This window comes from Schistocerca serialis, chromosome 9 (assembly GCF_023864345.2).
Source record: "Schistocerca serialis cubense isolate TAMUIC-IGC-003099 chromosome 9, iqSchSeri2.2, whole genome shotgun sequence".
NCBI lineage: Eukaryota > Metazoa > Arthropoda > Insecta > Orthoptera > Acrididae > Schistocerca > Schistocerca serialis.
Window position 1 is genome coordinate 43099344 of NC_064646.1, and position 14744 is coordinate 43114087.

A 14744-nucleotide genomic window follows, 5' to 3' on the forward strand; every position below is an offset into this window, starting at 1 on the left:
TCCCCCACATCAATGCAAGTCCTCCAGCGCTTACAAAGTGCATAAATTCCTTTAGAACAAAAATTCTTTTGGTAGTCTGCGCAACAACTCATGCACCGCGTGGCGTACCTCTTCATCAGAATGGAACTTCTTTCCTCCCATTCCGTCTTTGAGTCGTCCAAACATATGGAAACCACTTGGGGCAAGGTCTGGTGAGTATGGTGGATGAGGAAGACACTCAAAATGCAGGTCTGTGATTGTTGCAATTGTTGTACGGGCAATGTGGGGTCTTGCATGTTGCAAAAGGACACCTGCTGACAGCAATCCAAGTCGTTTTGATTTGACTGCAGGCTGCAGATGATTTTAGGAGATCTGTGTATGATGCACTGGTGACAATGGTCCCTCTAGGCATGTAATGCTCCAAAATGACGCCTTTTTCGTCCCAAAAGAGAGTCAGCATAACCTTCCCTGCTGATGGTTCTGTTCGAAACTTCTTTGGTTTTGGTGATGAGGAATGGCGCCATTCCTTGCTCGCTCTCTTCGTTTCCGCTTGGTGGAAGTGAACCCAGGTATCGTCCCCAGTAACGATTCTTGCAAGGCAGCCATCACCTTCTCGTTCAAAGCTCCCAAGAAGTTCTTCACAAGCATCAACACGTCGTTCTCTCATTTCAGGAGTCAGCTGCCGTGGGACTCATCTTGCAGACACTTTTTGAAACTGGAGCACATCGTGCACAATGTGGTGTGCTGACCCATGACTAATCTGTAAACATGCTGCAATGTCATTCACTGTCAGTCGGCGGTTTTCCTTCACTACGGCTTCAACTGCTGCAATGTTCTGTGGAGTCACAACTCGTTGTGCCTGACCTGGACGAGGAGCATCTTCCACTGAAATCACACCATTTGCGAACTCCCTACTCCGTTCGTAGACTTGCTGCTGTGACAGACATGCATCACCGTACTGAACCTTCATTCTTCGGTGAATTTCAATAGGTTTCACACCTTCACTACGCAAAAACCGAATAACAGAACGCTGTTCTTCCCTGGTGGAAGTCGCAAGTGGAGGGGCCATCTTTATACTGATACTACGACGGTATGTGTGCATCTGTACTATGCTGCCACCTACAGGCCATTCTGTACGCTGTTTGTACCACGCTTACCAACGTACAGTATGACGGCGCGAAATTTCGATATGTTATTACAAATTTAACGTTTTCATTTGACTCACCCTTGTATTCTGAGATTCTACAACAAATCGATGTCAAGGTAGTTTCGTGGATGACTTCTACTACCCTTCTTGTAGAACGATGTGACCTGTGCTTTCTTCCAGCTTACTGGGCACGGTTTTTTGTCGGAAGTATCTAAGATAGATTGTAGTCAGAAGAGTAGCTAACTCAGAATCTGATAGGTATTCGATCGGTCCCTGGGACTCTGTTCAGTTTTAACGATTTCAGCCGTTCCTCAACACGACTCACACTAATACTAATTTTGCTCATTTGTTTGGTGGTACGAAGATTAAATTGGGGCAGTTCTTCTCGGTTCGCCTTTGTAAAGGAACACGTTGGGTTGCGTGACGATCTGAGGGACGGCTTGATCGCTGTCCCAGATTCCGGTCGACCACTACTGACCCCCGCGATGGATGAGCGCCCCACTGTGTACCAGGCACACCGTCAACACCCCCCCCCCCCCCCAACCACCACCAGCACCACCACCGCCCCTGCCACCCGGGAACGAGTATCGGTCACACTGCAGCATTCTGCGTTACCCCGCATCATTGGTTCAAATGGCTCTGAGCACTATGCGACACAACATCTGAGGTCATCATTCCCCTAGAACTTAGAAATACTTAAACCTAACTAACCTAAAGACATCACACACATTCACGCCCGAGGCAGGATTCGAACCTGCAACCGTAGCGGTCGCACGGTTCCGGATGAAGCGCCTAGAACCGCTCTGCCACAACGGCCGGCTCCTATGTAGGTCGGCGCCAACAAAATACTTTCGCATTCGCCTATTTCGCGATAATACAACAACTGCTGCCCTTCTTTGAACTTTTCAATGTACTCCGTCAGTCCTGTCTGGTAAGGATCCCACACGGCGAAGCAGTATTCTAAAAGAGGACGGACAAGCGTAGTGTGGGCAGTTTCCTTACCAGGTCTGCTACATTTTCTAGGTGCCCTGCCAATAAAACACAGTCTTTGGTTAGCCTTCTTCACAGCATTTTCTATGTGTTCTTTCCAATTTAAGTTTGTCGTCTGTGTAATTCCTAGATATTTAGTTGAATGTCGGCATTTAGATTTGACTGGTTTATCGTGTAACATAAGTTTAACGGATTCCTTTTAGCACTCATGGGATGACCTCACACTTTTCGTTATTTAGGGTCAATTGCCATGTTTCGCACAATACATTTATCTGCTGTAAACCGTTTTGCAGTTTGTTTTGATCTTCTAATGACTTTACTAGTCGATAAACGACAACCGGCCAGTGTGGCCGAGAGGTTCTAGGCGCTAGAGTCTGGAACCGGGCGACCGCTACGGTCGCAGGTTCGACTCCTTCTCGGGCATGGATGTGTGTGATGTCCTTAGGTTAGTTAGGTTTAAGTAGTTCTAAGTTCTACGAGACTGAGGACCTCAGAAGTTAAGTCCCATAGTGTTCAGAGCCATTTGAACCATTCGATAAAACACAGCGTCGTCTGCAACCAACCGAACGTGGCTGTTCAGATTGTCTTCCAGATCGTTTACATACACTACTGGTCATTAGAATAGCTACACCAAGAAGAAATGCAGCTGATAAACGGGTATTCATTGGACAAATATATTATACTAGAACTCACATGTGATTACATTTTCAGGCAGTTTGGGTGCATAGAACCTGAGAAATCAGGACCCAGAACAACCACCTCTGGCCGTAATAACGGCCTTGATACGCCTAAGCATTGAGTCAAACAGAGCTTGGATGGCGTGTACAGATACAGCTGCCCATGCAGCTTCAACACGATACCACAGTTCATCAAGAGTAGTGACTGACGTATTGTGACGAGCCAGTTGCTCGGCTACCACTGACCAGATGTTCTCAGTTGGTGAGAGATCTGAAGAATGTGCTGGCCACGGCAGCAGTCGAACATTTCCTGTATCCAGAAAAGCCCGTACAGGACCTGCAACATGCGGTCGTGCATTATCCTGCCGAAATGTAGGGTTTCGCATGGATCGAATGGTATAGCCACGGGTCGTAACACATTTGAACTGTAACGTCCACTGTTCAAAGTGCCGTCAATGCGAACAAGAGCTGACCGAGACGTGTAACCAATGGCACCCCATACCATCACGCCGGGTGATACGCCAGTATGGCGATGAGGAATACACGGTTCCAATGTGCGTTCACCGTGATGTCGCCAAAGACGGATGCGACCATCATGATGGTGTAAACAGAACGTGGATTCATCCGAAAAAATGACGTTTTGGCATTCGTGCATCCAGGTTCGTCGTCGAGTACACCATCGTAGGCGCTCCTGTCTGTGATGCAGCGTCAAGGGTAACCGCAGCCACGGTCTCCGAGCTGATAGTCCATGCTGCTGCAAACGTCGTCGAACTGTTCGTGCAAATGGTTGTTGTCCTGCAAACGTTCCCATCTGTTGACTCAGGGATCGAGACGTGGCTGCACGATCCGTTACAGCCATGTGTATAAGATGCCAGTCATCTCGACTGCTAGTGATACGAGGCCGTTGGGATCCAGCACGGCGTTCCGTATTACCCTCCTGAACCCACCGATTTTATATTCTGCTATTTCAAATTAATTCCGTATTTATGGATTTGCGGAAGGCTTTTGACACTGTACCGCAGAAGCAGCTTGTAATGAAATTGTGTGACTGTATGACTCTCACAGGGGTCACAGTTCGTAGTAATTGAGGGAAACTCATCGAGTGAAAGAGAAGTGATTTCTGGCGGTCCCCAAAGTAGTGTTATAGGCCCTTTGCTGTTCCTTATATATATACTACCGGCCATTAAAATTGCTACACCACGAAGATGACGTGCTACAGACGCCAAATTTAACCGTCAGGGAGAAGATACTGTGATATGCAAATGACTACCTCTTCAGAGCATTCACACAAGGCTGGCTGGCGTCGGTGGCGACACCTACAACGTGCTGACATGAGGAAAGTTTGCAACCGATTTCTCATACACAAACAGCAGTTGACCGGCGTTGCCTGGTGAAACGTTGTTGTGATGCCTCGTGTAAGGAGGAGAAATGCGTACCATCACGTTTCTGACGTTGATAAAGGTCGGATTGTAGCCTATCGCGATTGAGGTTTATCGTATCGCGACATTGCTGCTTTCGTCGGTCGAGATCCAATGACTGTTAGCAGAATATGGAATCGGTGGGTTCAGGAGGGTAATGCGGAACGCCGTGCTGGATCCCAATGGCCTCGTATCACTAGCAGTCGAGATGACAGGCATCTTATCCACATGGCTGTAACGGATCGTGGAGCCACGTCTCGATCCCTGAGTCAACAGATGGGGATGTTTGCAAGACAACAACCATCTGCACGAATGGTCGACGACGTTTGCAGCAGCATAGACTATCAGCTCGGAGACCGTGGCTGCGGTTACCCTTGACGCTGTGATGGTGTACTCAACAACGAACCTGGGAGCACGAATGGCAAAACGTCATTTTTTCGGATGAATCCAGGTTCTGTTTACAGCATCGTGATGGTCGCATCCGTCTTTGGCGACATCGCGATGAACGCACATTGGAAGCGTGTGTTCGTCATCTCCATACTGGCGTATCACCCGGCGTGATGGTATGGAGTGCCTTTGGTTACACGTCTCGGTCACCTCTCGTTCGCGTTGACGGTTCTTTGAACACTGGACGTTACATTTCAGATGTGTTACGACCCGTGCCTCTACCCTTCATTCGATCCCTGCGAAACCCTGTATTCCAGCAGGCTAATGCACGACCGCATGTTGCAGGTCGTGTACGGGCCTTTCTGGGTACAGAAAATGTTCGACTGCTGCCCTCGCCAGCACATTCTCCAGATCTATCACCAACTGAAAACGTCTGGTCAATGGTGACCGAGCAACTGGCTAGTCACAATACGCCAGTCACTACTCTTGATGACCGAGCGAGGTGGCGCAGTGGTTAGACACTTGACTCGCATTCGGGAGGACGACGGTTCAATCCCGCGTCCGGCTATCCTGATTTAGGTTTTCCGTGATTTCCCTAAATCACTCCAGGCAAATGCCGGGATGGTTCCTCTGAAAGGGCACGGCCGACTTCCTTCCCCATCCTTCCCTAATCCGATGAGACCGATGACCACGCTGCCTGGTCTCCTTCCCCAAAAACAACCAACCTACTCTTGATGAACTGTGGTATCGTGTTGAAGCTGCATGGGCAGCTGTACCTGTACCCGGCATCCAAGCTCTGTTTGACTCAATGCCCAGGCGTATCAAGGCCGTTCTTACAGCCAGAGGTAGTTGTTCTGGGTACTGATTTCTCAGGATTTATGCACCCAAATTGCGTGAAAATGGAATCACATGTGAGTTCTAGTATAATATATTTGTCCAATGAATACCCGTTTATCATCTGCATTTCTTCTTGGTGTAGCAATTTTAATGGCCAGTAGTGTAGTTGTTCGACTTCCTAGACTGGCCTAAACTTTGTAACTTCCGACCCTAGGTGCGCCCCTTGTATACCGTACACTGAAATATATTCTCTCTATTTCACTTAATTTTCTATTCTGACACTTAACGGCAGACCTCGATACCCACTCACGAGTCCTGACCGCTCGACCTCCTCTACATTGTCGCCATAGGCCATATCTAAGAACCTTCTTCCGCTGTACCTGTACCCGGCATCCAAGCTCTGTTTGACTCAATGCCCAGGCGTATCAAGGCCGTTCTTACAGCCAGAGGTAGTTGTTCTGGGTACTGATTTCTCAGGATTTATGCACCCAAATTGCGTACACAGGACTGTCTTGAAACTAGGTTAGAACCCCCTTCTTTCTCCCTCCCACACCCCATGTCTCCCCCCTGAGGCGAAACAAGCCGAAGGGAGTGCCCAGTGCGCCCTCCCCATGTTCAGCCCGTAAGTCAATTACTGAAACGTGTGCTTTAAATCAATTAATATCCACTTCCCATAGCAAGGTTAAAACGCGAGCGGCTCTCGTCGTGTCGCCAGCTAAGCTCTGGGGCAGTGATTCGTCAAGACGAAAGTCATGTCGAGATGAAGGTCGAGGGAGTCTGGACAAGCTTCAGGGCTATAGCGGACTGTCCCCTAGATGAGGGAGCGGAGGGTTCTCCATCCGCAGGGTGTAGCTGTGAGCTGTGGGGTAAGAAAGACCAGCAAGGGCGCGACATACGAAGGACCACAGCTTCTCTTCCGTCACGTCCTCCACTTCCTGCTCGAGGCTTTCAACCTTCGGAGTTTGTTAGGTCCGATAGTGCTCAACCATTTTTCTATCAATTTTTGTAAGATACTCCTGCAGATGTCACAAGAGAGACGTCTTGATAATGGACAGGTTTACAGCTAAAAATTACAAGAGCGATCTTTCCGAGAAGAATCAGCAACATGTTGACTCATCTCTCAGACCTCTGACAAAATTAAAGCGTTGGGGAAAAGTCAGAGACCTGCAGTTCTTCCAACGCGCCACTCCTAAACGGAACAGTAGAGGGCGGTTGCTGGCTGTGGCTGTGGAAGTATCCTCGGCCACACACCGTGCCGTAATGTGGCGTGCATTACGGAATACAGATGTGGGCGTACGTACTAACATCTTATGCTGGCAGTTACAAGGAATGGGTTGGTCTCAAGATAACTAGATCTCCAACGCGTAACACAGTTTGTTTTTAGTGCCGTTGTCAACAGACTGGACTCTCAGACGACAACCTGGCCGAGCAGCTGTTGGCGTCCAAGGTGACGGAGGACACAGAGGTTACGTAAACACGAGGTCGCCAGCTTTCCTTCGTTTCTGATCTGACGGCGCTGACAAAAACAAGCAGTTAGTCTAGCCTTAGGTTGGCCATCTAGGTTTCTCGGCAATCAAACCGGTTAATGAGAAGTGGCGCCCGTTGCTGGTGGCGGCAGTGGAAATCCTGTTTCGTGGAAAAGCAACTCACAGCCTCGAATACTTTAATCAGCTCTTCCACTTAAAAAGGAAAACGGAAGACGAGTGAGACCACGACACACCACAGATGTACGACAGCCTGCGAAACGGGGTCGCGAGCGGACGCGTAGTTTCTGTATCCGAAGGTTTCCGGAAAGCGTCCCACGCTGTAGCACAGTGTGCCCTCTTAGCACGGTGTCCTGGACATCCTCCTCTGGCATTACTTTTCCTCAACAGTAGTTGTCGATACCAGTATTATTTTTCGAACTTTGGACAGATCAGTATCACCTCAGATGCTTTTCTTAAAACATTCACACAATTTTATACACAGTACGTTATATTTCAAGCTAAAATACATGAAAAGGAATTACTTTATTTTCGATCTCATAATCGATAAGTACTAGTTCTGTACAGTTAAAATTACTTTTCTCTTAGAAACATTTGAATTACGAACTACTGGCACACTTAAAATTTCTTTTCTTAAAACATTCACACAATTTTATACACAGTACGTTATATTTCAAGCTAAAATACATGAAAAGGAATTACTTTATTTTCGATCTCATAATCGATAAGTACTAGTTCTGTACAGTTAAAATTACTTTTCTCTTAGAAACATTTGAATTACGAACTACTGGCACACTTAAAATTTCTGTTATTAATTACGCAATACTGTACTGGTTGCTACGTTTATTTCTGGATTCATTTATGAAAGAATAGTCTAAAATAATAATGTAACAGAAACTAATAGAAAGTCATTTGTCAAGAAACATTGGCCGGCCGCTACAGCCGAGCGGTTCTAGGCGCTTCAGTCTGGAACCGCGACACCACTACGGTCGCAGGTTCGACTCCTGCCTCGGTCATGAATGTGTGTGATGTCCTTAGGTTAGGCCGGTATTACACTATCAAATTTCTTTGTCAAATATCTTTGTCCAAAATCTTTGTCCAAGATATTTGATGGTGTAATAGGAACTTTGTCAAATGTCGTCCAATATTTGATCAAATCTAAGGCCTCGCTGTAGATTTGATCAAAGAAATCGCTTGTCTTCTGTTCACTGCAATGTGACATGTTACCACATGGAGCGCTAGCATCGCTGCAACGTTCTGTCGTCTGTAGTGTTTTTATAAACATTGCCGGTAAATACAATTGGTGTGTGCCGACAACTACAAAATTAATAGATATGTATGAAGCTGATGAGGCGCTTTACAACGTGAGGCACCCTGAATACAAAAATAAAATAAGAAGATTGGAGACGAGACCTGACCTGACCTGACCTGACCTAACCTAACCTAACTTAACATAAAATAACCCTCTCCTGTAGCAAGGAATCGGAGTGTTACAGTGAGCCTGTCTTCTGAAGATTTAGCAGTTCTTAAGTGAATATTGTGCTTTGTGATATGAGGATACACCTCACAGAGCACATACAGAAATGTATGCTCATCCATTCTTAAGTAATTGATGTACCACTTGGCGTCTTCCACTGTAAGCTCACGTAAGAAGTCTTGTTGAATGCTTTTATCGTGTTGTCGTAAAACCCACGGCTTCACCCAGATTAGATTAGTTTTTCGTTCCATAGATCCGTGCTGAGGAGATCCTCGTGGATGTGGAACATGTCAATTTTTTTAAGCTGAAATAACAATACTAATAGTATGAATAAATACAAAACATCATTTGTTTCTATTAAAAATTTCGTCAGTGGAGTAGGAGTTGGCCACTAGTAAGTCTTTCAGGCTCCTTTTAAACTGATCTTTATTTGTAACTAAATTTTTTATGTTTGTTGGCAAATTATTGAAGATGAGTGTTCCTGAGTAGTGGACCTCTTTTTGAACTAAAGTAAGTGCTTTTAAGTCCTTGTGCAGATCATTTTTGTTCCTGGTATTGTATGTGTGAACTGAGTTGTTTGTTGGAAAAAGAGATCTATTATTTAGGACAAATTTCATTAAGGAGTAAATATACTGAGAGGCAGTAGTTAGTATACCCAGTTCTTTGAAGAGGTTTCTACAGGACGTCCGTGAATTTACTGCACAAATAATACGTATTACACGCTTTTGGACTCTGAAAACTTTTGTTTGACTTGAAGATTTACCCCAAAATATTATACCATATGACATTATGGAATGAAATTATGCAAGCTTTTTCATTTTTATGTTGCCTATGTCTGCTAACACTCGAATTGCAAACAGATTTGTTAAGGCGTTTCTGCAGTTCTGGGATGTGCTCCTCCTAACTGAATTTATTATCAAGTTGTAATCCCAGGACTTTTAAGACTGTCAACCTCGTATGTATGGTTCCATTTGTTCCCCCACTTCTTTTCCGCACGTGCACACAATGCAATTTGGGTACGTACAACTGCTGGGGTTAATAACAAGTTGTTGTCAGCCATCTTGAACTTTGACGAAAAATTTGATGACAGTGTAATACCCCTTCTAGCGCTACGTTAAGATCTTTGTCAAATATATTTGACGGAATATTTGATCACATCTTTGACAAAGAAATTTGATAGTGTAATACCGGCCTTAGTTAGGTTTAAGTAGTTCTAAGTTCTAGGGGACTGATGACCGTAGAAGTTAAGTCCCATAATGCTCAGAGCCATTTGAACCATTTGAACTAGATTTTATGCCCAAGATGCAGTAGATGAATGGGGTACATCGCATATATCTTCGTCCATCTAGAGCAATATGTCGAAACAGCGTGGACATGTTTCATCACACATGAGACGGAAGTCCTCTGATGACTGAGAGGTTTGCTGTTAACGTTCGCAAGTAGACAGTGCTCTAAGTCGCACACAGAACACGCAGTTATAACTGATGCGTCCTGACAGAACAACGGAAAAAAGTTATCAAATGACCTGCAGCAACATCTCCCTCTCTCTCTAGTATGTATAATCAGTCTACCATTAAATCCTACCTCATTAAAACTTCATCTCAAACTATCACGCCATCCACCCTCGGCAATCCTGACAGATGCAATCCTACTTGCAACACAGATGCAAGTAAATTTAAAGGCAAACGGTTCTCTGTTTTCCTTAAAAGTGTCAAATACAGTAGTCAACTGGCATGTATCACTATACCTCAATAGACATACAATAGAATGTTGCCTCGATGAAAAAACAGACTGTTTCCTGTTTCCACATCAAGTTTTCTCGTATTTCTCTTGCTGTCACATCGTCATTCCCATGTCTAAGAATTGTTCGACACCAAGCAGAAGATATAGAAGTACACGCTCAATTTCCCTGCACTTCAGGGTATTTACCCTCCTTTTCCGCAATTTTTCGTAATTTTATCGATTTTATGTCACTTCTATCCATGCGATCATGACATCATTTCTCGTTGTGTATGTAAATGCACTATTTTTCTGGTTGAACAGCATAGTACAGCACTGAACTCGAATGCATCCAGCCCCTCCACCCACATACCCTACAGCTGCAGTGCGCTTGCTCTGTTTTCTGTATGTGTGTGTCTGTGCATGTGATGTGGATGGCTCCCATGACCCAGTCCTCCCATTGGTGGATCCAACTTCGAACATACAATACATCTCCGGCTGTAATGTGTGGTTGGTGCACCTTCCAGCTCTATCCCAGATGTGACGTGTTGTGGATCTGTCTCTGAACATCGCTCTGGATATAATGCACAACAGACCCACCTTCAAACCCTATCCCGGATGTGGTATGTTGTGGATCTGCATCCCAACATCACTCTGGATATTATGCGTGGCAGATCGACCTGGACGAAGCATATTGTGGATCCGCATTCCAACATCGCTCCGCACGTAGCGCGTGGCGGATCCACACTCAAACAGTTACTCGAGTCTACTCTGGGTTATGGGAGCCATCCCTGACACATGGAGAGACAGAGACATACAGAAAACAGAGCAAGTGCAATGCAACTGTAGAATCTGTGGTCTACCTGAAATATGTGTCGTAGAATGATACATTTTTCAAGTACATTCAGTGGTATATGTTATATGTGAACAGTGTTTGCAAAATGTGTTGCAAATAGGTGTAGCAGTAAAGATGCAATCGATTAAAAGGGTATGTCTGATACAGCACTTTAATTACATAAACAGAAAAAAGTAGAAAGTGATAAACTTTTTTCGTTTCATAGTTTTTTTTGGGGAGGGGGGGGGGGACTTGAGCAAGAAAAAGTTTCGCAAAGGTTTCAAAAATGGTTCAAATGGCTCTGAGCACTATGGGACTTAACATCTATGGTCATCAGTCCCCTAGAACTTAGAACTACTTAAACCTAACTAACCTAAGGACAGCACACAACACCCAGTCATCACGAGGCAGAGAAAATCCCTGACCCCGCCGCGAATCGAACCCGGGAACCCAGACCATCGCAAAGGTTTGAAATTATGTGTAAAGTGTGTTGCAAGTCAACAAAAGCTCTCATTCTCAAACACTGGATCAATATAGACTGACTATTTACGTGCCGTGAACTGCGCTTCTTTTTCACCCCCCCCCCTCACACACACACACACACACACACACACACACACACACACACACACATACATTTTTGAGTGTTAGGTGGGTCTTAAACCCACAGTGGTTCTATGCAGACAGCAAGTGACACGTGTATGAAGTTTCATTGAAGTCGATCCAGAGGTTTAGGAGCACATGTGCAACAAACATACATACATACACACACAAATACATCCGCGTTTATTACATGTTTGGATTTCGTGGCTTTTATTGTAATGGTGTGGGGAGACTAATTTACTTTACTGACTCGTTACCTTGTTCGACTATGCTTTATATCTTGTAACGAAACAAGACGAATGTACTTGAGCCGTGTATCGACTCGTGCTACACCTTGTGTTTAGATTGCATTGGTTTTCCTTTTCTTCCCCTGACATGTTTGTTTGATATGCTGTCTGTCATTAAGTGGCTGCTTTGTTGTCTTTTCCCTCTGCTAGCGATATCTGCGTTTTTGCTTCCGGGAAATTGCTACGGAGGAAGTGAGGTCTTTGCCCGGTTGTAACCTCGTGTAGTGGCGCGGAAGGAGGGGTGTTGCGTGAGGGAGCGTGGTGGACACGGCAGGGCAGTGTGGCTCTCCAGCGCGAAGCAGGCGTCGTCGGTTGTACCGAGTCGCCACGTGATGTATGTCGGCTGTGTGTAACGAGCGGGTCGAGTTGACGGAAGAGCTCCCCGCGTGTTGGTTGTATACAGAATCGCCCCACGAGTAGTTGCTGTTCATTTCGCCCTGGTGGGAAGTTAACAAACTTCTTTAAATCCTCCGTTTCAACACTTCCGTTTAGAAGGAGACACCTAACATGAAGGAGCGGTCACTACCCGTCAACGTTGCAGAGAAGACGTGAACTCCGGTGACAGAGCGTGTTGTCGCGTGACCGTGGCGGGTTGGGTACGCCGGCGACGCGTGCGCGGTCGGATGTGCGGATCAGTGCCACCGGAGGTCGTGTACTGCCTGTTCGAGCATAATTGCAACTTAAGTTCGTGAAAGGTTTAATCATTAAGTAATAAGTTTGTGTAACCAGTTTCTCTTCTGCCTTGTGGCCTCCGGCGATCGGGTTTCCTGTCCCTGGCAGCGGTGTAATTGAAGACAGCGATCTTTCCTCCTCTCGTTACTGTCCGATGGGAGGTGTAGTTTTGGCAGTTTATTTGTTTCGCTATTCTGTCGTGTGTTATGAGTAAATTCGTGCTTCTTGTTGGTTGATCATGTGGTCGCTCATTCAGGACTGTGTGGTGTAATGTTTCCTTGCACGGGGTTAGCTCTAATTCTGTCAGCAAGTTAAGCCATCTTAGTACAAGTTTTCGCTGGCTAAATGTCGGTGCAGTGACCAGCCTGAGAGTGGCAATTGCGTTTACGGGCGTATTTGAATTGGTCAGTATTCTGTCTAGCCTGAGCAGCCCTGAGTGGGTGATTTGTTGTGGCCGCCTTACACGGATCCGTCATATCTGTTATGTTCTAATGATATTCCAGGACACTTTTGTTTCAAAAAATTTTTAATTCCTCGAAGTTTGTAAAATCCTTTTATTGCCATTAATCGTGTGTTTGCTGAGACTTGTTTAATCTTTTTAATGACGGTGTTGGTAGCTTCACTACCTCACCGTACTTTATTAACAAAGTTCTGTATTTACTTTAGTAGCCTGTTTACTAATGTTCCTTAAATTTTTTTTTAAATTGTTGTATTGCTATAAGTTACTTTGATTGGCACTTCCTGGCAGATTAAAACTGTGTGCCGGACCGAGACTCGAACTCGGGACCTTTGCCTTTCGCGGGCAAGTGCTCTACCAACTGAGCTACCCAAGCACGACTCACGCCCCGCCCTGACAGCTTTACTTCTGCCAGTACCTCGTCTCCTACCTTCCAAACTTTACAGAAGCTCTCCTGCGAACCTTGCAGAACTAGCACTCCTGAAAGAAAGGATACTGCGGAGACATGGCTTAGCCACAGCTGTGAGGACGGGGCGTGAGTCGTGCTTGGGTAGCTAAGTTGGTAGAGCACTTTCCCGCGAAAGGCAAAGGTCCCGAGTTCGAGTCTCGGTCCGGCACACAGTTTTAATCTGCCAGGAAGTTTCATATCAGCGCACACTCCGCTGCAGAATGAAAATCTCATTCTGGAATACTTTGATTGGCGTGTTTTAAAAGGTAGTTTATTGCCGTACTGCTAGCTTGCTTTTTTTTAAATTTTTTTTTTTACATTGTTGTATTGCTATAAATTACTTGATTGCCCTTAGCGGCGTGTTTAAAAGGCTGTTTATTGGCGTCCTGGTAGTTTCTGTAAGATACAAATAAAACATTTTTGAAAATCTCAACTCGACAGTAAACTACTAGAAATTTGGCCCCGTTTCCCAACTTGTGGTGTGGCCTGTAGCAACCGTAACCACTGTGTGTGTCAGTACTTTTCGTGTCGTTGTGTGCAGGAAATGTATCTGGTGTAATGGATTCTGCTCGGGACCAAATAAAAGCAAACAAGATTAGAAAAGTGAAAGAGTGCGAGTCCGCTAGGGTCCCCCACCTGTCAGGGTCGTCGCCGCTGTCGGCTGCGCGCTCCCAGCTGAGCGCGATGTGCCGCTCCTGGCCGCGGGTCGAGCTGTGCGCCGCGGTGTCGACGGCCGCGTCGATGTAGCCTCGCAGCTGGCGCACCAGCCGCGCGCCGGCCTGGCCGCCACCCGTCAGAGACAGCAGCGGCAGCGGCAACAGCAGCGCCGGCTGGCGGCCGGCCTGCGAAACACGGGCGGGCGGTCAGCAAGGAAACGTTAGTGACAGCACCGGACATTTGCACAAGCCCCGCCCATTTACCCCCCTCCACACCTACCCCCCCCCCCCCCCCCAACAACCAAGAGTGCATCAATATGATCTTTCGTAGTCCTCGTCGCTGTCGTGTTTTTGTTCGTCGTTTTTTGTTTTACCGCGGCTGTTCATACTAACAGCGTTGTGCTGTTAGTACTTCTTAGCAGTTTGTGTAATACTGTCAAAATGAAACATAGATATGCACTCTCAATAAAGTTATCATCCACAAGGTACCTAATCTTGACTGTTGTGGCCAACCCAGTGTGCGATTTGCAGGGGGGATAGGGGGGATTTCCCCCCCTCTGCATCAGACCATCCCCTCCTCTGGTTTTGGTTTATGCATCCCAACCTGGGATGTTTATTTCCCAAGCACTGGAGTAAAACTTTACATATAATTTAAATTTGTGGAGCCGAAC

At 46.1% G+C, this 14744-nt stretch overlaps 1 protein-coding gene across 1 annotated transcript in view; it reads right to left on the bottom strand.

Moving 5' to 3' along the window:
- LOC126418819 (cytochrome P450 4C1-like) overlaps positions 1-14744 on the bottom strand; it is a 162199-nt gene that overhangs the window by 76169 nt on the left and 71286 nt on the right. The window contains exon 4 of the mRNA XM_050085763.1: positions 14054-14259. Within this exon, the coding sequence (XP_049941720.1) occupies positions 14054-14259 (206 nt within the window). The remainder of the gene's footprint in view (positions 1-14053; positions 14260-14744) is intronic.